At 46.7% G+C, this 21980-nt stretch overlaps 1 protein-coding gene across 1 annotated transcript in view; it reads left to right on the top strand.

Annotated features, from left to right (window-relative positions):
• The first annotated feature begins 16466 nt into the window (after window positions 1-16466).
• TRAPPC3L (trafficking protein particle complex subunit 3L) overlaps window positions 16467-21980 on the top strand; it is a 324467-nt gene continuing 318953 nt past the window's right edge. Inside the window, exon 1 of the mRNA XM_063919704.1 lies at window positions 16467-16612. Within this exon, the coding sequence (XP_063775774.1) occupies window positions 16571-16612 (42 nt within the window). The 5' untranslated portion in view covers window positions 16467-16570. The remainder of the gene's footprint in view (window positions 16613-21980) is intronic.

The raw sequence follows: 21980 nt of genomic DNA, 5'->3' as shown, positions 1-21980 counted from the left end.
ATAGGTTATAGCAGGAGCCAGGAGTACATAATATTATATTAAAATTAAACAGTGCACACTTTTGCTGCAGGAGTGCCACTGCCAGTGTGACTAGTGACCAGTGACCTGACCACCAGTATATATAATATTAGTAGTATACTATCTCTTTATCAACCAGTCTATATTAGCAGCAGACACAGTACAGTGCGGTAGTTCACGGCTGTGGCTACCTCTGTGTCGGCACTCGGCAGCCCGTCCATAATTGTATATACCACCTAACCGTGGTTTTTCTTTCTTTCTTTATAGTCATACTAGTTACGAGTATACTATCTCTTTATCAACCAGTCTATATTAGCAGCAGACACAGTACAGTGCGGTAGTTCACGGCTGTGGCTACCTCTGTGTCGGCACTCGGCAGCCCGTCCATAATTGTATATACCACCTAACCGTGTTTTTTTTCTCTTTCTTTATACATACATACTAGTTACGAGTATACTATCTCTTTATCAACCAGTCTATATTAGCAGCAGACACAGTACAGTGCGGTAGTTCACGGCTGTGGCTACCTCTGTGTCGGCACTCGGCAGCCCGTCCATAATTGTATATACCACCTAACCGTGGTTTTTTTTTCTTTCTTTATACATACATACTAGTTACGAGTATACTATCTCTTTATCAACCAGTCTATATATTAGCAGCAGACACAGTACAGTGCAGTAGTTCACGGCTGTGGCTACCTCTGTGTCGGCACTCGGCAGCCCGTCCATAATTGTATATACCACCTAACCGTGGTTTTTTTTTCTTTCTTTATACACACATACTAGTTACGAGTATACTATCTCTTTATCAACCAGTCTATATATTAGCAGCAGACACAGTACAGTGCGGTAGTTCACGGCTGTGGCTACCTCTGTGTCGGCACTCGGCAGCCCGTCCATAATTGTATATACCACCTAACCGTGGTTTTTTTTTCTTTCTTTATACATACATACTAGTTACGAGTATACTATCTCTTTATCAACCAGTCTATATTAGCAGCAGACACAGTACAGTGCGGTAGTTCACGGCTGTGGCTACCTCTGTGTCGGCACTCGGCAGCCCGTCCATAATTGTATATACCACCTAACCGTGTTTTTTTTTTCTTTCTTTATACATACATACTAGTTACGAGTATACTATCTCTTTATCAACCAGTCTATATATTAGCAGCAGACACAGTACAGTGCGGTAGTTCACGGCTGTGGCTACCTCTGTGTCGGCACTCGGCAGCCCGTCCATAATTGTATATACCACCTAACCGTGGTTTTTTTTTCTTTCTTTATAGTCATACTAGTTACGAGTATACTATCTCTTTATCAACCAGTCTATATTAGCAGCAGACACAGTACAGTGCGGTAGTTCATGGCTGTGGCTACCTCTGTGTCGGCACTCGGCAGCCCGTCCATAATTGTATATACCACCTAACCGTGGTTTTTTTTTCTTTCTTTATACATACATACTAGTTACGAGTATACTATCTCTTTATCAACCAGTCTATATTAGCAGCAGACACAGTACAGTGCGGTAGTTCACGGCTGTGGCTACCTCTGTGTCGGCACTCGGCAGCCCGTCCATAATTGTATATACCACCTAACCGTGTTTTTTTTTTCTTTCTTTATACATACATACTAGTTACGAGTATACTATCTCTTTATCAACCAGTCTATATATTAGCAGCAGACACAGTACAGTGCGGTAGTTCACGGCTGTGGCTACCTCTGTGTCGGCACTCGGCAGCCCGTCCATAATTGTATATACCACCTAACCGTGGTTTTTTTTTCTTTCTTTATAGTCATACTAGTTACGAGTATACTATCTCTTTATCAACCAGTCTATATTAGCAGCAGACACAGTACAGTGCGGTAGTTCACGGCTGTGGCTACCTCTGTGTCGGCACTCGGCAGCCCGTCCATAATTGTATATACCACCTAACCGTGGTTTTTTTTTCTTTCTTTATACATACATACTAGTTACGAGTATACTATCTCTTTATCAACCAGTCTATATTAGCAGCAGACACAGTACAGTGCGGTAGTTCACGGCTGTGGCTACCTCTGTGTCGGCACTCGGCAGCCCGTCCATAATTGTATATACCACCTAACCGTGGTTTTTTTTTCTTTCTTTATACATACATACTAGTTACGAGTATACTATCTCTTTATCAACCAGTCTATATATTAGCAGCAGACACAGTACAGTGCGGTAGTTCACGGCTGTGGCTACCTCTGTGTCGGCACTCGGCAGCCCGTCCATAATTGTATATACCACCTAACCGTGGTTTTTTTTTCTTTCTTTATACATACATACTAGTTACGAGTATACTATCTCTTTATCAACCAGTCTATATATTAGCAGCAGACACAGTACAGTGCGGTAGTTCACAGCTGTGGCTACCTCTGTGTCGGCACTCGGCAGCCCGTCCATAATTGTATATACCACCTAACCGTGGTTTTTTTTTCTTTCTTTATACATACATACTAGTTACGAGTATACTATCTCTTTATCAACTAGTCTATATATTAGCAGCAGACACAGTACAGTGCGGTAGTTCACGGCTGTGGCTACCTCTGTGTCGGCACTCGGCAGCCCGTCCATAATTGTATATACCACCTAACCGTGGTTTTTTTTTCTTTCTTTATACATACATACTAGTTACGAGTATACTATCTCTTTATCAACCAGTCTATATTAGCAGCAGACACAGTACAGTGCGGTAGTTCACGGCTGTGGTTACCTCTGTGTCGGCACTCGGCAGCCCGTCCATAATTGTATATACCACCTAACCGTGGTTTTTTTTTCTTTCTTTATACATACATACTAGTTACGAGTATACTATCTCTTTATCAACCAGTCTATGTATTAGCAGCAGACACAGTACAGTGCGGTAGTTCACGGCTGTGGCTACCTCTGTGTCGGCACTCGGCAGCCCGTCCATAATTGTATATACCACCTAACCGTGGTTTTTTTTTCTTCTTTATACATACATACTACTACGACATCTCTTTATCAACCAGTCTATATTAGCAGCAGACACAGTACAGTGCGGTAGTTCACGGCTGTGGCTACCTCTGTGTCTGCACTCGGCAGGCAGTCCATAATTGTATACTAGTATCCATCTCCATTGTTTACCTGAGGTGCCTTTTAGTTGTGCCTATTAAAATATGGAGAACAAAAATGTTGAGGTTCCAAAATTAGGGAAAGATCAAGATCCACTTCCACCTCGTGCTGAAGCTGCTGCCACTAGTCATGGCCGAGACGATGAAATGCCAGCAACGTCGTCTGCCAAGGCCGATGCCCAATGTCATAGTACAGAGCATGTCAAATCCAAAACACCAAATATCAGAAAAAAAAGGACTCCAAAACCTAAAATAAAATTGTCGGAGGAGAAGCGTAAACTTGCCAATATGCCATTTACGACACGGAGTGGCAAGGAACGGCTGAGGCCCTGGCCTATGTTCATGGCTAGTGGTTCAGCTTCACATGAGGATGGAAGCACTCAGCCTCTCGCTAGAAAAATGAAAAGACTCAAGCTGGCAAAAGCAGCACAGCAAAGAACTGTGCATTCTTCGAAATCCCAAATCCACAAGGAGAGTCCAATTGTGTCGGTTGCGATGCCTGACCTTCCCAACACTGGACGTGAAGAGCATGCGCCTTCCACCATTTGCACGCCCCCTGCAAGTGCTGGAAGGAGCACCCGCAGTCCAGTTCCTGATAGTCAGATTGAAGATGTCAGTGTTGAAGTACACCAGGATGAGGAGGATATGGGTGTTGCTGGCGCTGGGGAGGAAATTGACCAGGAGGATTCTGATGGTGAGGTGGTTTGTTTAAGTCAGGCACCCGGGGAGACACCTGTTGTCCGTGGGAGGAATATGGCCGTTGACATGCCAGGTGAAAATACCAAAAAAATCAGCTCTTCGGTGTGGAGGTATTTCACCAGAAATGCGGACAACAGGTGTCAAGCCGTGTGTTCCCTTTGTCAAGCTGTAATAAGTAGGGGTAAGGACGTTAACCACCTCGGAACATCCTCCCTTATACGTCACCTGCAGCGCATTCATAATAAGTCAGTGACAAGTTCAAAAACTTTGGGTGACAGCGGAAGCAGTCCACTGACCAGTAAATCCCTTCCTCTTGTAACCAAGCTCACGCAAACCACCCCACCAACTCCCTCAGTGTCAATTTCCTCCTTCCCCAGGAATGCCAATAGTCCTGCAGGCCATGTCACTGGCAATTCTGACGATTCCTCTCCTGCCTGGGATTCCTCCGATGCATCCTTGCGTGTAACGCCTACTGCTGCTGGCGCTGCTGTTGTTGCTGCTGGGAGTCGATGGTCATCCCAGAGGGGAAGTCGTAAGCCCACTTGTACTACTTCCAGTAAGCAATTGACTGTTCAACAGTCCTTTGCGAGGAAGATGAAATATCACAGCAGTCATCCTGCTGCAAAGCGGATAACTGAGGCCTTGACAACTATGTTGGTGTTAGACGTGCGTCCGGTATCCGCCGTTAGTTCACAGGGAACTAGACAATTTATTGAGGCAGTGTGCCCCCGTTACCAAATACCATCTAGGTTCCACTTCTCTAGGCAGGCGATACCGAGAATGTACACGGACGTCAGAAAAAGACTCACCAGTGTCCTAAAAAATGCAGTTGTACCCAATGTCCACTTAACCACGGACATGTGGACAAGTGGAGCAGGGCAGGGTCAGGACTATATGACTGTGACAGCCCACTGGGTAGATGTATGGACTCCCGCCGCAAGAACAGCAGCGGCGGCACCAGTAGCAGCATCTCGCAAACGCCAACTCTTTCCTAGGCAGGCTACGCTTTGTATCACCGCTTTCCAGAATACGCACACAGCTGAAAACCTCTTACGGCAACTGAGGAAGATCATCGCGGAATGGCTTACCCCAATTGGACTCTCCTGTGGATTTGTGGCATCGGACAACGCCAGCAATATTGTGTGTGCATTAAATATGGGCAAATTCCAGCACGTCCCATGTTTTGCACATACCTTGAATTTGGTGGTGCAGAATTTTTTAAAAAACGACAGGGGCGTGCAAGAGATGCTGTCGGTGGCCAGAAGAATTGCGGGACACTTTCGGCGTACAGGCACCACGTACAGAAGACTGGAGCACCACCAAAAACTACTGAACCTGCCCTGCCATCATCTGAAGCAAGAAGTGGTAACGAGGTGGAATTCAACCCTCTATATGCTTCAGAGGTTGGAGGAGCAGCAAAAGGCCATTCAAGCCTATACAATTGAGCACGATATAGTAGGTGGAATGCACCTGTCTCAGGCGCAGTGGAGAATGATTTCAACGTTGTGCAAGGTTCTGATGCCCTTTGAACTTGCCACACGTGAAGTCAGTTCAGACACTGCCAGCCTGAGTCAGGTCATTCCCCTCATCAGGCTTTTGCAGAAGAAGCTGGAGACATTGAAGGAGGAGCTAACACGGAGCGATTCCGCTAGGCATGTGGGACTTGTGGATGGAGCCCTTAATTCGCTTAACAAGGATTCACGGGTGGTCAATCTGTTGAAATCAGAGCACTACATTTTGGCCACCGTGCTCGATCCTAGATTTAAAGCCTACCTTGGATCTCTCTTTCCGGCAGACACAAGTCTGCTGGGGTTGAAAGTAGAGATGAGCGCCTGAAATTTTTCGGGTTTTGTGTTTTGGTTTTGGGTTCGGTTCCGCGGCCGTGTTTTGGGTTCGAACGCGTTTTGGCAAAACCTCACCGAATTTTTTTTGTCGGATTCGGGTGTGTTTTGGATTCGGGTGTTTTTTTCCAAAAACACTAAAAAACAGCTTAAATCATAGAATTTGGGGGTCATTTTGATCCCAAAGTATTATTAACCTCAAAAACCATAATTTACACTCATTTTCAGTCTATTCTGAATACCTCACACCTCACAATATTATTTTTAGTCCTAAAATTTGCACCGAGGTCGCTGTGTGAGTAAGATAAGCGACCCTAGTGGCCGACACAAACACCGGGCCCATCTAGGAGTGGCACTGCAGTGTCACGCAGGATGTCCCTTCCAAAAAACCCTCCCCAAACAGCACATGACGCAAAGAAAAAAAGAGGCGCAATGAGGTAGCTGTGTGAGTAAGATTAGCGACCCTAGTGGCCGACACAAACACCGGGCCCATCTAGGAGTGGCACTGCAGTGTCACGCAGGATGGCCCTTCCAAAAAACCCTCCCCAAACAGCACATGACGCAAAGAAAAAAAGAGGCGCAATGAGGTAGCTGTGTGAGTAAGATTAGCGACCCTAGTGGCCGACACAAACACCGGGCCCATCTAGGAGTGGCACTGCAGTGTCACGCAGGATGGCCCTTCCAAAAAACCCTCCCCAAACAGCACATGACGCAAAGAAAAAAAGAGGCGCAATGAGGTAGCTGACTGTGTGAGTAAGATTAGCGACCCTAGTGGCCGACACAAACACCGGGCCCATCTAGGAGTGGCACTGCAGTGTCACGCAGGATGTCCCTTCCAAAAAACCCTCCCCAAACAGCACATGACGCAAAGAAAAAAAGAGGCGCAATGAGGTAGCTGTGTGAGTAAGATTAGCGACCCTAGTGGCCGACACAAACACCGGGCCCATCTAGGAGTGGCACTGCAGTGTCACGCAGGATGTCCCTTCCAAAAAACCCTCCCCAAACAGCACATGACGCAAAGAAAAAAAGAGGCGCAATGAGGTAGCTGACTGTGTGAGTAAGATTAGCAACCCTAGTGGCCGACACAAACACCGGGCCCATCTAGGAGTGGCACTGCAGTGTCACGCAGGATGTCCCTTCCAAAAAACCCTCCCCAAACAGCACATGACGCAAAGAAAAAAAGAGGCGCAATGAGGTAGCTGACTGTGTGAGTAAGATTAGCGACCCTAGTGGCCGACACAAACACCGGGCCCATCTAGGAGTGGCACTGCAGTGTCACGCAGGATGTCCCTTCCAAAAAACCCTCCCCAATCAGCACATGATGCAAAGAAAAAGAAAAGAAAAAAGAGGTGCAAGATGGAATTGTCCTTGGGCCCTCCCACCCACCCTTATGTTGTATAAACAAAACAGGACATGCACACTTTAACCAACCCATCATTTCAGTGACAGGGTCTGCCACACGACTGTGACTGATATGACGGGTTGGTTTGGACCCCCCCCAAAAAAGAAGCAATTAATCTCTCCTTGCACAAACTGGCTCTACAGAGGCAAGATGTCCACCTCATCTTCACCCTCCGATATATCACCGTGTACATCCCCCTCCTCACAGATTATCAATTCGTCCCCACTGGAATCCACCATCTCAGCTCCCTGTGTACTTTGTGGAGGCAATTGCTGCTGGTCAATGTCTCCGCGGAGGAATTGATTATAATTCATTTTAATGAACATCATCTTCTCCACATTTTCTGGATGTAACCTCGTACGCCGATTGCTGACAAGGTGAGCGGCGGCACTAAACACTCTTTCGGAGTACACACTTGTGGGAGGGCAACTTAGGTAGAATAAAGCCAGTTTGTGCAAGGGCCTCCAAATTGCCTCTTTTTCCTGCCAGTATAAGTACGGACTGTGTGACGTGCCTACTTGGATGCGGTCACTCATATAATCCTCCACCATTCTATCAATGTTGAGAGAATCATATGCAGTGACAGTAGACGACATGTCCGTAATCGTTGTCAGGTCCTTCAGTCCGGACCAGATGTCAGCATCAGCAGTCGCTCCAGACTGCCCTGCATCACCGCCAGCGGGTGGGCTCGGAATTCTGAGCCTTTTCCTCGCACCCCCAGTTGCGGGAGAATGTGAAGGAGGAGATGTTGACAGGTCGCGTTCCGCTTGACTTGACAATTTTGTCACCAGCAGGTCTTTCAACCCCAGCAGACCTGTGTCTGCCGGAAAGAGAGATCCGAGGTAGGCTTTAAATCTAGGATCGAGCACGGTGGCCAAAATGTAGTGCTCTGATTTCAACAGATTGACCACCCGTGAATCCTTGTTAAGCGAATTAAGGGCTGCATCCACAAGTCCCACATGCCTAGCGGAATCGCTCCCTTTTAGCTCCTTCTTCAATGCCTCCAGCTTCTTCTGCAAAAGCCTGATGAGGGGAATGACCTGACTCAGGCTGGCAGTGTCTGAACTGACTTCACGTGTGGCAAGTTCAAAGGGCATCAGAACCTTGCACAACGTTGAAATCATTCTCCACTGCACTTGAGACAGGTGCATTCCACCTACTATATCGTGCTCAATTGTATAGGCTTGAATGGCCTTTTGCTGCTCCTCCAACCTCTGAAGCATATAGAGGGTTGAATTCCACCTCGTTACCACTTCTTGCTTCAGATGATGGCAGGGCAGGTTCAGTAGTTTTTGGTGGTGCTCCAGTCTTCTGTACGTGGTGCCTGTACGCCGAAAGTGTCCCGCAATTTTTCTGGCCACCGACAGCATCTCTTGCACGCCCCTGTCGTTTTTTAAAAAATTCTGCACCACCAAATTCAAGGTATGTGCAAAACATGGGACGTGCTGGAATTTGCCCATATTTAATGCACACACAATATTGCTGGCGTTGTCCGATGCCACAAATCCACAGGAGAGTCCAATTGGGGTAAGCCATTCCGCGATGATCTTCCTCAGTTGCCGTAAGAGGTTTTCAGCTGTGTGCGTATTCTGGAAAGCGGTGATACAAAGCGTAGCCTGCCTAGGAAAGAGTTGGCGTTTGCGAGATGCTGCTACTGGTGCCGCCGCTGCTGTTCTTGCGGCGGGAGTCCATACATCTACCCAGTGGGCTGTCACAGTCATATAGTCCTGACCCTGCCCTGCTCCACTTGTCCACATGTCCGTGGTTAAGTGGACATTGGGTACAACTGCATTTTTTAGGACACTGGTGAGTCTTTTTCTGACGTCCGTGTACATTCTCGGTATCGCCTGCCTAGAGAAGTGGAACCTAGATGGTATTTGGTAACGGGGGCACACTGCCTCAATAAATTGTCTAGTTCCCTGTGAACTAACGGCGGATACCGGACGCACGTCTAACACCAACATAGTTGTCAAGGACTCAGTTATCCGCTTTGCAGTAGGATGACTGCTGTGATATTTCATCTTCCTCGCAAAGGACTGTTGAACAGTCAATTGCTTACTGGAAGTAGTACAAGTGGGCTTACGACTTCCCCTCTGGGATGACCATCGACTCCCAGCGGCAACAACAGCAGCGCCAGCAGCAGTAGGCGTTACACGCAAGGATGCATCGGAGGAATCCCAGGCAGGAGAGGACTCGTCAGAATTGCCAGTGACATGGCCTGCAGGACTATTGGCATTCCTGGGGAAGGAGGAAATTGACACTGAGGGAGTTGGTGGGGTGGTTTGCGTGAGCTTGGTTACAAGAGGAAGGGATTTACTGGTCAGTGGACTGCTTCCGCTGTCACCCAAAGTTTTTGAACTTGTCACTGACTTATTATGAATGCGCTGCAGGTGACGTATAAGGGAGGATGTTCCGAGGTGGTTAACGTCCTTACCCCTACTTATTACAGCTTGACAAAGGGAACACACGGCTTGACACCTGTTGTCCGCATTTCTGGTGAAATACCTCCACACCGAAGAGCTGATTTTTTTGGTATTTTCACCTGGCATGTCAACGGCCATATTCCTCCCACGGACAACAGGTGTCTCCCCGGGTGCCTGACTTAAACAAACCACCTCACCATCAGAATCCTCCTGGTCAATTTCCTCCCCAGCGCCAGCAACACCCATATCCTCCTCATCCTGGTGTACTTCAACACTGACATCTTCAATCTGACTATCAGGAACTGGACTGCGGGTGCTCCTTCCAGCACTTGCAGGGGGCGTGCAAATGGTGGAAGGCGCATGCTCTTCACGTCCAGTGTTGGGAAGGTCAGGCATCGCAACCGACACAATTGGACTCTCCTTGTGGATTTGGGATTTCAAAGAACGCACAGTTCTTTGCGGTGCTTTTGCCAGCTTGAGTCTTTTCAGTTTTCTAGCGAGAGGCTGAGTGCTTCCATCCTCATGTGAAGCTGAACCACTAGCCATGAACATAGGCCAGGGCCTCAGCCGTTCCTTGCCACTCCGTGTGGTAAATGGCATATTGGCAAGTTTACGCTTCTCCTCCGACAATTTTATTTTAGGTTTTGGAGTCCTTTTTTTACTGATATTTGGTGTTTTGGTTTTGACATGCTCTGTACTATGCCACCTCAGGTAAACAATGGAGATGGATGGATTGGATACTAGTATACAATTATGGACGGGCTGCCGAGTGCCGACACAGAGGTAGCCACAGCCGTGAACTACCGCACTGTACTGTGTCTGCTGCTAATATATAGACTGGTTGATAAAGAGATAGTATACTCGTAACTAGTATGTATGTATAAAGAAAGAAAAAAAAACCACGGTTAGGTGGTATATACAATTATGGACGGGCTGCCGAGTGCCGACACAGAGGTAGCCACAGCCGTGAACTACCGCACTGTACTGTGTCTGCTGCTAATATATAGACTGGTTGATAAAGAGATAGTATACTCGTAACTAGTATGTATGTATAAAGAAAGAAAAAAAAACCACGGTTAGGTGGTATATACAATTATGGACGGGCTGCCGAGTGCCGACACAGAGGTAGCCACAGCCGTGAACTACCGCACTGTACTGTGTCTGCTGCTAATATATAGACTGGTTGATAAAGAGATAGTATACTACTAATATTATATACTGGTGGTCAGGTCACTGGTCACTAGTCACACTGGCAGTGGCACTCCTGCAGCAAAAGTGTGCACTGTTTAATTTTAATATAATATTATGTACTCCTGGCTCCTGCTATAACCTATAACTGGCACTGCAGTAGTGCTCCCCAGTCTCCCCCACAATTATAAGCTGTGTGAGCTGAGCAGTCAGACAGATATATAATATATATAGATGATGCAGCACACTGGCCTGAGCCTGAGCAGTGCACACAGATATGGTATGTGACTGACTGAGTCACTGTGTGTATCGCTTTTTTCAGGCAGAGAACGGATATATTAAATAAACTGCACTGTGTGTCTGGTGGTCACTCACTATATAATATATTATGTACTCCTGGCTCCTGCTATAACCTATAACTGGCACTGCAGTAGTGCTCCCCAGTTTCCCCCACAATTATAAGCTGTGTGAGCTGAGCAGTCAGACAGATATATATAATATTATATATAGATAATAGATGATGCAGCACACTGGCCTGAGCCTGAGCAGTGCACACAGATATGGTATGTGACTGAGTCACTGTGTGCTGTGTATCGCTTTTTTCAGGCAGAGAACGGATTATATTATGTACTCCTGGCTCCTGCTATAACCTATAACTGGCACTGCAGTAGTGCTCCCCAGTCTCCCCCACAATTATAAGCTGTGTGAGCTGAGCAGTCAGACAGATATATATAATATTATATATAGATAATAGATGATGCAGCACACTGGCCTGAGCCTAAGCAGTGCACACAGATATGGTATGTGACTGAGTCACTGTGTGCTGTGTATCGCTTTTTTCAGGCAGAGAACGGATTATAAATAAAAGTGGTGGTCACTGGTCACTATCAGCAAAACTCTGCACTGTACACTACTGAGTACTCCTAATGCTCCCCAAAATTAGTAAATCAAGTGTCTCTCTAATCTATTCTAATTCTAAACGGAGAGGACGCCAGCCACGTCCTCTCCCTATCAATCTCAATGCACGTGTGAAAATGGTGGCGACGCGCGGCTCCTTATATAGAATCCGAGTCTCGCGATAGAATCCGAGCCTCGCGAGAATCCGACAGCGTCATGATGACGTTCGGGCGCGCTCGGGTTAACCGAGCAAGGCGGGAAGATCCGAGTCGCTCGGACCCGTGAAAAAAAACATGAAGTTCTGGCGGGTTCGGATTCAGAGAAACCGAACCCGCTCATCTCTAGTTGAAAGACCTGCTGGTGACAAAATTGTCAAGTCAAGCGGAACGCGACCTGTCAACATCTCCTCCTTCACATTCTCCCGCAACTGGGGGTGCGAGGAAAAGGCTCAGAATTCCGAGCCCACCCGCTGGCGGTGATGCAGGGCAGTCTGGAGCGACTGCTGATGCTGACATCTGGTCCGGACTGAAGGACCTGACAACGATTACGGACATGTCGTCTACTGTCACTGCATATGATTCTCTCAACATTGATAGAATGGTGGAGGATTATATGAGTGACCGCATCCAAGTAGGCACGTCACACAGTCCGTACTTATACTGGCAGGAAAAAGAGGCAATTTGGAGGCCCTTGCACAAACTGGCTTTATTCTACCTAAGTTGCCCTCCCACAAGTGTGTACTCCGAAAGAGTGTTTAGTGCCGCCGCTCACCTTGTCAGCAATCGGCGTACGAGGTTACATCCAGAAAATGTGGAGAAGATGATGTTCATTAAAATGAATTATAATCAATTCCTCCGCGGAGACATTGACCAGCAGCAATTGCCTCCACAAAGTACACAGGGAGCTGAGATGGTGGATTCCAGTGGGGACGAATTGATAATCTGTGAGGAGGGGGATGTACACGGTGATATATCGGAGGGTGATGATGAGGTGGACATCTTGCCTCTGTAGAGCCAGTTTGTGCAAGGAGAGATTAATTGCTTCTTTTTTGGGGGGGGGTCCAAACCAACCCGTCATATCAGTCACAGTCGTGTGGCAGACCCTGTCACTGAAATGATGGGTTGGTTAAAGTGTGCATGTCCTGTTTTGTTTATACAACATAAGGGTGGGTGGGAGGGCCCAAGGACAATTCCATCTTGCACCTCTTTTTTCTTTTCTTTTTCTTTGCATCATGTGCTGATTGGGGAGGGTTTTTTGGAAGGGACATCCTGCGTGACACTGCAGTGCCACTCCTAAATGGGCCCGGTGTTTGTGTCGGCCACTAGGGTCGCTAATCTTACTCACACAGTCAGCTACCTCATTGCGCATCTTTTTTTCTTTGCGTCATGTGCTGTTTGGGGAGGGTTTTTTGGAAGGGACATCCTGCGTGACACTGCAGTGCCACTCCTAGATGGGCCCGGTGTTTGTGTCGGCCACTAGGGTCGCTAATCTTACTCACACAGCTACCTCATTGCGCCTCTTTTTTTCTTTGCGTCATGTGCTGTTTGGGGAGGGTTTTTTGGAAGGGACATCCTGCGTGACACTGCAGTGCCACTCCTAGATGGGCCCGGTGTTTGTGTCGGCCACTAGGGTCGCTAATCTTACTCACACAGCTACCTCATTGCGCCTCTTTTTTTCTTTGCGTCATGTGCTGTTTGGGGAGGGTTTTTTGGAAGGGCCATCCTGCGTGACACTGCAGTGCCACTCCTAGATGGGCCCGGTGTTTGTGTCGGCCACTAGGGTCGCTAATCTTACTCACACAGCTACCTCATTGCGCCTCTTTTTTTCTTTGCGTCATGTGCTGTTTGGGGAGGGTTTTTTGGAAGGGACATCCTGCGTGACACTGCAGTGCCACTCCTAGATGGGCCCGGTGTTTGTGTCGGCCACTAGGGTCGCTTATCTTACTCACACAGCGACCTCGGTGCAAATTTTAGGACTAAAAATAATATTGTGAGGTGTGAGGTATTCAGAATAGACTGAAAATGAGTGTAAATTATGGTTTTTGAGGTTAATAATACTTTGGGATCAAAATGACCCCCAAATTCTATGATTTAAGCTGTTTTTTAGTGTTTTTTGAAAAAAACACCCGAATCCAAAACACACCCGAATCCGACAAAAAAAATTCGGTGAGGTTTTGACAAAACGCGTTCGAACCCAAAACACGGCCGCGGAACCGAACCCAAAACCAAAACACAAAACCCGAAAAATTTCAGGCGCTCATCTCTAGTGAAAAGTAATGAGTCTGTCTACAGCAAGATTGCTTTACATTTCCCCCTCTTTATAATTCTTTAGAACACTGGAGGTTCTTCCATGCATACGTCACAGCCTAAACAACACTGTCTCACATGAAAATTAAAAGTTACACTGACTTTAGATGAACTTTCTATTATTGGTATTGCAGAGGTCTCATTCAAATGACTTATTGCTGATGAATGCTCAGTGAATCCTGTCACTTCATCAGCTTTCCTATGTCTGCCCGTCCATTCAGTCACATTTTACTCTTGCATCTTCTATGATTATATGAGTATCCAAATGGCAGGTCAACACTACTAAGGTCGACAGTCAATAGGTCGACCACTATTGGTCGACATGCATTAGGTCGACATGGTCAACAGTTCGACTTTGTAAAAAGGTCGACATGGCAATGATCGACACATGAAAAGAGCGACATGAGTTTTTTTAAATCTTTCAAACTTTTTCATACTTTACCATCCACATGGACTAAGAGTTTGAATCAGGGGTGTTTTAAGAGAGGAGGAGGCCTGTGTGCAGCCTTCTGCATCAGGAACCCCCTCCTCTCTGACCGATGCACAGGTTTTAATACTTACCTCTCCGGAGTCCCCCGGGGGTGCCATCCTTCTCTGCAGCGGCAATAGAGTCTAAACACAGACTCTATTGCGCATGCCCAAACCTCTGGGAACACGGCGCGGCTGCCATTTTCCCAATGATTTTCCTAATGTGCAGGCGCAAAACTCCGGAAAAATGGCCGCCATGCCATCTTTCTGGAGTTTTCAGCAGGCATAATAGAGTTTGTTCCCCCTAGTGTTCAGACTCTATTGCGCTGCCAAGAAGGGATGGCTCCGACTGGGGACTCCCGAGAGGTAAGTATTAAACAAATGTGTCCCACTATAGACACGTCAATAGTTTGAATAGTAACCTGTACGCTCCGTTATGTGTCAACTTTTTGGGGTCAACCTAGTGATTGTCGACGTTTTCCAGGTCTGCCCTCTGATCCATACCTGATTATATATATGTAGGGGAGGTAAATAATGTCACAGTTCTTGAGTATCCTGTTAGGCTCAAGTTAACTTTCTGTCCACTCAAGTCCCCTGTACATTATGAAGAAGGGACATCCATGGCTGGCCAACACAGACTTGCAGTGCTCTATAGGGATGAAACCTATACTTTCATTGATTGCAAAAGACTGCATTTCCTATAGCGAATTCTTGAGTCTACAATAAATAGTGTTTTATCACCAATGACAACACTGACATGTTATCAGCATTTTTCTGCTTAGTGCTTCTATGGTAAGGATGCTGACAGGCAGAGACTTAACCAGTGCTAGCATTCCTCAACGCTTGTATAGCTGGAAAACAACCGTCATAAGGCAAGAACCACTGGAGGTAGGATGCTTTCACTGGTTAATTTGAGAAAATTCTGGTATTTGTTTTCTTCTTCCCTGATCACTTAGGTAGGAAGGCATTACTGAACATTCATTAAATGTCCCGTATGTTAATGGCAGTCATATGCTGCTATAGTGGCATATATGCTTGATTCCATAGCGAGCCATCACTACTCACAACTACATTTTTCAGCCTCTGTACTTGATGACCCTCCGGTAGAATGAGAGCAGCTCTTTATTGGATCCTAGTCCGGCTATGTAGACTCCTTCTCTGCAGGCTTTAGCTCCCGGAAGAAAATATATTTATACCACTTTGGATGGGTAGAATTGCATACATTACCTACAGCTCTGAGTGTGTTGTAATATAAGTAATTTATGAATTCCTCACAGGCACTTTCTTGGGTCACTTGTGACATTGGGGCTAATTCAGTAAGCTACGCAGAAATCGCTATTTGTTGATCTCCGCACTTCTGCGCATGCGTGCATGCATGATGTATTAAACTGCGTTCGCACGCGATCACAGATTAAGAGCCAGCGGGGGTGGTGACGGGGCATCAATGGCGTGTTTTGTGGGCACTGACGCACTGTTTAGGGGGCAGGGTCCAAACAAAGCAGGCGCAAAACAAAATGTGGCAACCCTCCAACTGTCTATACAGCTAGGGGGTTACCCTTATCATGCAAGCCCATCGCTGTTTAGCTGTTTGCAGGGAGGAGGGCGTAGGACCCTGAATGTGGGGAGCTTGCCCTGCGCTGCGCCCCCCCCCCCCCGCTTGTTAGAGAAGTGAGTTGTAGTTTTGCGATTTATTGCAAAACTACAACTCATGCTGAATCGGGCCTATTAATCTGTATTTTAGTTCTATAATATATAGCCTATTGTATCATTGTAAAAGTGCTAGCTTACAAAGTACAGTTGAAAAAAACGTCCTCTGGATCAACATTTTGGAGCACATAGAAATAATAAGACAATATTCATTTATTTCAGGATCCATTAGGCTCCTTTTGGGTTTACAACAATATATCATAAAATAACTACAGGAAACTGGATGCACAGAGGTAATTTAGCCTTTGTTTTCTTTCCATTTGGCTAAATGGAACAACCACATTATTTAATCTGAGTCAGGTTATTGTGCTTTCAAACAGTGCTGCTGGCAATCAATTTGCTTTCCAATGCTAAATGCATGCACATTGTAGGAGGAGCAGCAAAGTGTGCAACATCGCAGAGACAAGACGAAAGAGAGGATCAATGGATTGAACTACGAACAAGCTAAGGACACAGACAAACAAAATACAAGCAGGAGAGCTTCTCTAACACCAAGATCATTGACATGGCAAGGTCATCAAACCGAAAACAAGAAATCTTCAAAATAGTAAGGCCATATACTGCTAAGATTGTGTTGCTGAATATTGTGACTACAGTATGTATGCTATAAATAAATGGTATTATGGGAAGATGGAGAAATACCTCTTTTATTATTAATAGTAAATATCCGGGGCATGCTACAAATAAATATAGGTACAACATTCTGCTTACATAAAATAAAGACACCTTTCTATAGTAATGGCAGCTATTTATAACAAATTGCTACTGTAAGGTTGCTGATGTATAGAAATGAAAAACAAACTAAGCTTAGCTGTAAAATGATCCTTAAAAAAACCATACTGTAGCATCTACAAACTACTTAACAGGCGGTAATACATGATTCATCTAAAATATATATTTTGCCAATACCTCTAACTACAGTCAGTAACAAAGCTGTGGTGGTCAAATTCATCAGACATCACATGGTTTGGTAAATTGACCATGGGTCACCACTTGGATCCCGGGCACAGAAACCCCATCATTCTACTAGTTGAGGGAGTTTAGATTAATGCTGAAATAAAAAAGTTTGTATCTAATTCTTTCAAATTGTGTTGTGTTTGGGGGATGTAGTCATAAGATCAGACAATGTCATAATGTCGACACCACAAAGTTATGATGTCAGCATTGCTAAAATATAGATCTTAAGGTTAGGCTGATGTCAGCATTGCTAAAATATAGATCTTAAGGTTAGGCTGCAGGAGGGTTAGGGCTAGGCTGCAGGGGGTAGGTTAGGGTTAAGTACTATACTAGGGGGAGGTTAGGATTAGGCTGTGGTTGGTGGGGGGCTAGGCAATAGAAGAGGAATAGTGGGTAGAGATAGTAAAGTCTAACCAGGAAGCGACCTCCAGGAGCAGCTGCGGCCGGTCAGGAGCATGTAAGTCACCTCTCGGTCGCCAGGGACAATGTGTCGACATTCTAACATGCTGACATTTCATCACTCTCTACATGATGACTAAATCGACATTCTCAAGTCCACATGATGAATATCAACATATCATACCACACCTGTATTTGGAGCATAGTGAAACCTAAACAAATAAGTTTACAGAAATTAAACATGAAATATAAATTCATATTGCTTTTATTTTTGATAAGTAACCTGATTAAGATAAGGCAATCTGACTTTGGATAATAGTTGCAACCACAGTAAATGATCAGTGCAAAATGAACAGCACCTAACACAAATGATGTTATGCTAGTGCATGATATAACCTTTGCTTTTAAGGTACCCAGTTGTAATTGAAGAGCTTTTTGTGTGTTTGTTGTACAACCTCCTGCTGCCTTGTAGCGTTAAAGCTGCATAGTGATGTAAACGTGTTGCTTATGGGAGTGTTAGTTTTTGAATGTTTATACAAAGTGTGCAGTCATTTTAAAATAGCTATGTTAATTTGCAATTTTTGAGCCTGATATTGCAACACACAGGCAATTTCAATAGCACCACTTGCTTTCTAAATATTGCTGAATACCGTGTTAGAAAACACACATAGGGGCAGATTGGGATGGAAAACCAGACTGGGAGCTGGGATCTGTTAATATTGTGGGGCATGTGTCGAAGGGAGGTGGATAGAGTATGTCCTCAGTTCTGGGGGGCTAGTAGTGTTCATTTTAGGAGGGGGTGGTATGGTGTCTAGTGTATGTCCCTGGAGCCAGGGGGGGAAGGTGGGAGGGTGGATTTTGCATGTCCATGTCCTGGGGGGGAACTGTATATCTGTGGGGCCAAGGGTATACTCTGGACATCAGGGGGTTGGGTGGATTATGGGTATGTTCCGGAGGCGGACGTGGTGGTTAGGGTGGGTACTGTACTGTGAGCAGTGCCAGATTAAGGTCCACATGGGCCTGGAGCTGAAGTTTATGAAGGGCCTATTGTGTGCCTCAACAGGAGTGTGACCAGCGCTGCGGTGGTGTGACTAGAGATGGGGGTGTAGTCTGAATAGCGAGTGTGACTATCTCCATGGAGGTCATAGATAGTGCCTACCTTCAACCACTTAATAAGAACAAGTATGTGACCACCATATAATATAGAGCATCAGGGACCACCATATGATACAGAGGGCTGTATTAACCATGGAGAAGGAATAAAGAAGTGATAAAGCATTGATAAGCGCAAGGTGATAACGCACCAGCCAATCATTATGGATTTGAAAAATGACAGTTAGGAGCTGACTGGCTGGTGCATTATCACCTTGCACTTATCAATGCTTTATCACTTCTTTATCCCTTCTAAAGGCTTAATAGATCAGCTCCACTGAGCTGTATCAACATGCAAAGAAGGTGAAAAGGGGAGCAACATGGGGGAAAACACACTGATACAGACCCGCTTACTGACAGACACACTTACTGAAACACCTTTTTGACACACTCCACCTACTGGCCCAGATTTACTGACACTTACTCACCACTTACACTACTATCTACACAGACACCTCTTACTGGCAAAGATACTACTTGATGACGCAGACACTGCTAACTGACAGATATCACTTATGGACACAGACACCCCTTACTGACAGATTCCACTTACTGACACAAACACACTGACATAGAAACACTTTCTGGCACAATCATTGATACAGACACCACTTATACCCCTTTCACACTGCCAATGCCGGATCACACCCGGGAATTGGAAACGGGTCCTTCCCGTGTGGAATTGGACCCTAACAGGAGGCTTACCGACCCGGCAATTTGCCGGGTCAGCTGCCATAGCAGTGGGAGGCGGAGGCGGTGCTGGGAGATGAGCTCAACTCCGCGCCGCCTCTCCCTATTGTAGTGTATGGGTCCCGGGTCGAACCTGTTCACGCTGCCACTGACCCAGTATTCAACCCGGGAATAACACTACTTTATTCATGGGTTGAATTACCGGGTCAGGTGACCCGGGAATTCGACCATGGCCCTTTCACACCGCACACCGACCCGTGTCGACCCGGCAATATGCCGGGTCGATACCAGGTTATTTGTGCGGTGTGAAAGGGGTATAACTGATAGATGCTGTGGAAGATCTTTTTCAACAGTGAAACTGGCAATTTTTTGCTACACTGGAAACTGATAGCATAAATGTGGGAATCCTCTTGTTAAAAAGTGCATCAGTGAAGTAAACCGTACAAAATAAAATCTTTACCTATGTTCCTCTACATAAACAGCATCACCCACAATTACCCCTCATGCCCAGAGTAACACTTCTAATGATGACGGTTGCAGCTGTGGATGGAAAAACAGTGAGAAGGAGACATTCCACATGTAGACGTGCTGATATTTAGCATGCATGAGCATAAGCAGGGTGCTGTGGTTGTACAAAAAAGTGGTCGTGGATGTGTCTGACTCAGAATCCGGCCTATTTGTCCAAAACAAGATCATTATGAAATATGAGTTTAAATCACTTTTTAGGGCTTGATGCTCATTTTCTTTGTGTTATATTTCAACTAACCAATTCTCTACCACAACTAAATACTTAAACTTATATACATTCAAATTGAGGGAATTAATAAACTGTGCTGTTATTTTTATGGTAATGACTGTACAGGATTCCACGTATTATTTAGTGTCTTTCCACACTTTCATGGCTGCATACCTCCCAACTTTAGCATCATCCAGGGAGGGACATCATCGCGCATGAACTTAGGGTATGTGGCCTAACGAAAAGGGGGCGTGGCCTCACGGCAACTGCCGCAATCGCAAGCCAAGCCCCCATTTTTTGACATTATGGAGGCATGGACAGCGCTGAGAGAGCTGCTGGCCATGCCCCCTGTCCCTCTCTGCCAGGAATAGATGCTGTGCGCATCAGGGACGTGCAGTCAGGGGAGGCAGTGACTCCCCTGTCATCAATGATTAAAATAATACAAAGAAGATGCTTATGACACATATTCTGTGTCATGAGTATCTTCTTCAGCCTTTATATTATTTTAATCATTATTATCTTTTTAAAAAACAGTTTTAAAAGGGTTTCTGAGGCACTGCTCTCGGTGCCTCCCGCTGTTAGTGTGAAAGGGCCGGAAGCGGGGGGCGTGGCCAAGCATTGGGCAGAAAAAATCCACTGAAAAAATCCCTGTAAGCGGCACATAGTACAAGTGCGCTTTGACAGGGGTGTGCTTTCAGCCCATATGAAAGCACGCCCCTGTCACTTAGTCAGGTTGCTGATTGGTCAGTGGTCGATTTAGGGAGGGGGGCACCAAGGAACATACCCCCTGTCATTTAGTGAATATGTGGCCGTCCCCGCCCGCCCGTCCCCTAGCCCATCCCGCAGCCTGTCCCCCTGCACATTGGCAGATGCGGTAGAGGGGGTGCTGCCGGACCAGGGAAGTGTATGCAGGGACAGTTCCAGTGGCGTAACTACCATAGGTGCAGGGGATGCGACCCAAGATGCCTGTGGGTCCCACTGCTCCCCTGCACCCGTCACGCCGATGCATCCGATTACTTATTTTTTAAATGATTTACTCGGCTCCCGCCCCATCCCACCACGTCCTCACTCCGCCACTGCAGCTCCGCCGCTCACCTCCCACAGAATGCAGTTCAGGCACAGGTGGGTGCAGTCCAGCTACAGGGGTAGAGGTAATGGGAGTCGCACTCCGTTGCTTAGATTGGAGGGGTGAGGGGGGGGGGGATCCCGGGTAGGTCCCCAAGGTAGGTCGCCAAGGCGTCACTTCCTGTCACCCGCTGCTGTCACCCACTCTCTGGCATCACTCCCAGTCACCCGCTGCTGTCACCCCCTCCCTGGCGTCACTCCCTCTCACCCGCTGCTGTCACCATCTCCCTTGCGTCACTCCCTGTCACCCTCTCCCAAGCGTCACTCCCTGTCACCCGCTGCTATCACCCTGTCCCTGGCGTCACTCCCTGTCACCCGCTGCTGTCACCCTCTCACTGGCGTCACTCCCTGTCACCCGCTGCTGTCACCCTTTCCCTGGCGTCATTCCCAGTCACTCACTGCTGTCACCCCTGCCCTGGCATCACTCCCTGTCACCCGCTGCTGTCACCATCTCACTGGCGTCACTCCCTGTCACCCGTTGCTGATACCCTCTCCCTGTCACCCGCTGCTGTCACCCTTTCCCTGGCTTCACTCCCTGTCACCCGCTCCCTGGCGTCACTCCCTGTCACCCGCTGCTGTCACACTCTCCCTAGCATCACACTCTTCCTGTCACTTTCTCGCTGGTGTCACCCTTTCTCTGTCACCCACAGCTGTCACCCTCTCCCTGGCGTCACACTCTTCCTGTCACCTTCTCACTGGTGTCACCCTCTGCCTGTCACAGACTGCTGTAACCCTCTCCCTGGCATCACCCTCTCCCTCTCACCCACTGCTGTCATCTTCTACCTGGCATCACCCTCTCCATATTTTGTTGTCCAGGACTTCCATTAACTTAATAGTGCCGCACCAACGGCACTAT

Source organism: Pseudophryne corroboree, chromosome 4 (genome assembly GCF_028390025.1).
Source record: "Pseudophryne corroboree isolate aPseCor3 chromosome 4, aPseCor3.hap2, whole genome shotgun sequence".
NCBI classification, from domain to species: Eukaryota; Metazoa; Chordata; class Amphibia; order Anura; family Myobatrachidae; genus Pseudophryne; species Pseudophryne corroboree.
Note: the sequence above shows the minus strand (reverse complement) of the source record. Positions and strands in the feature narration are given on the sequence as shown.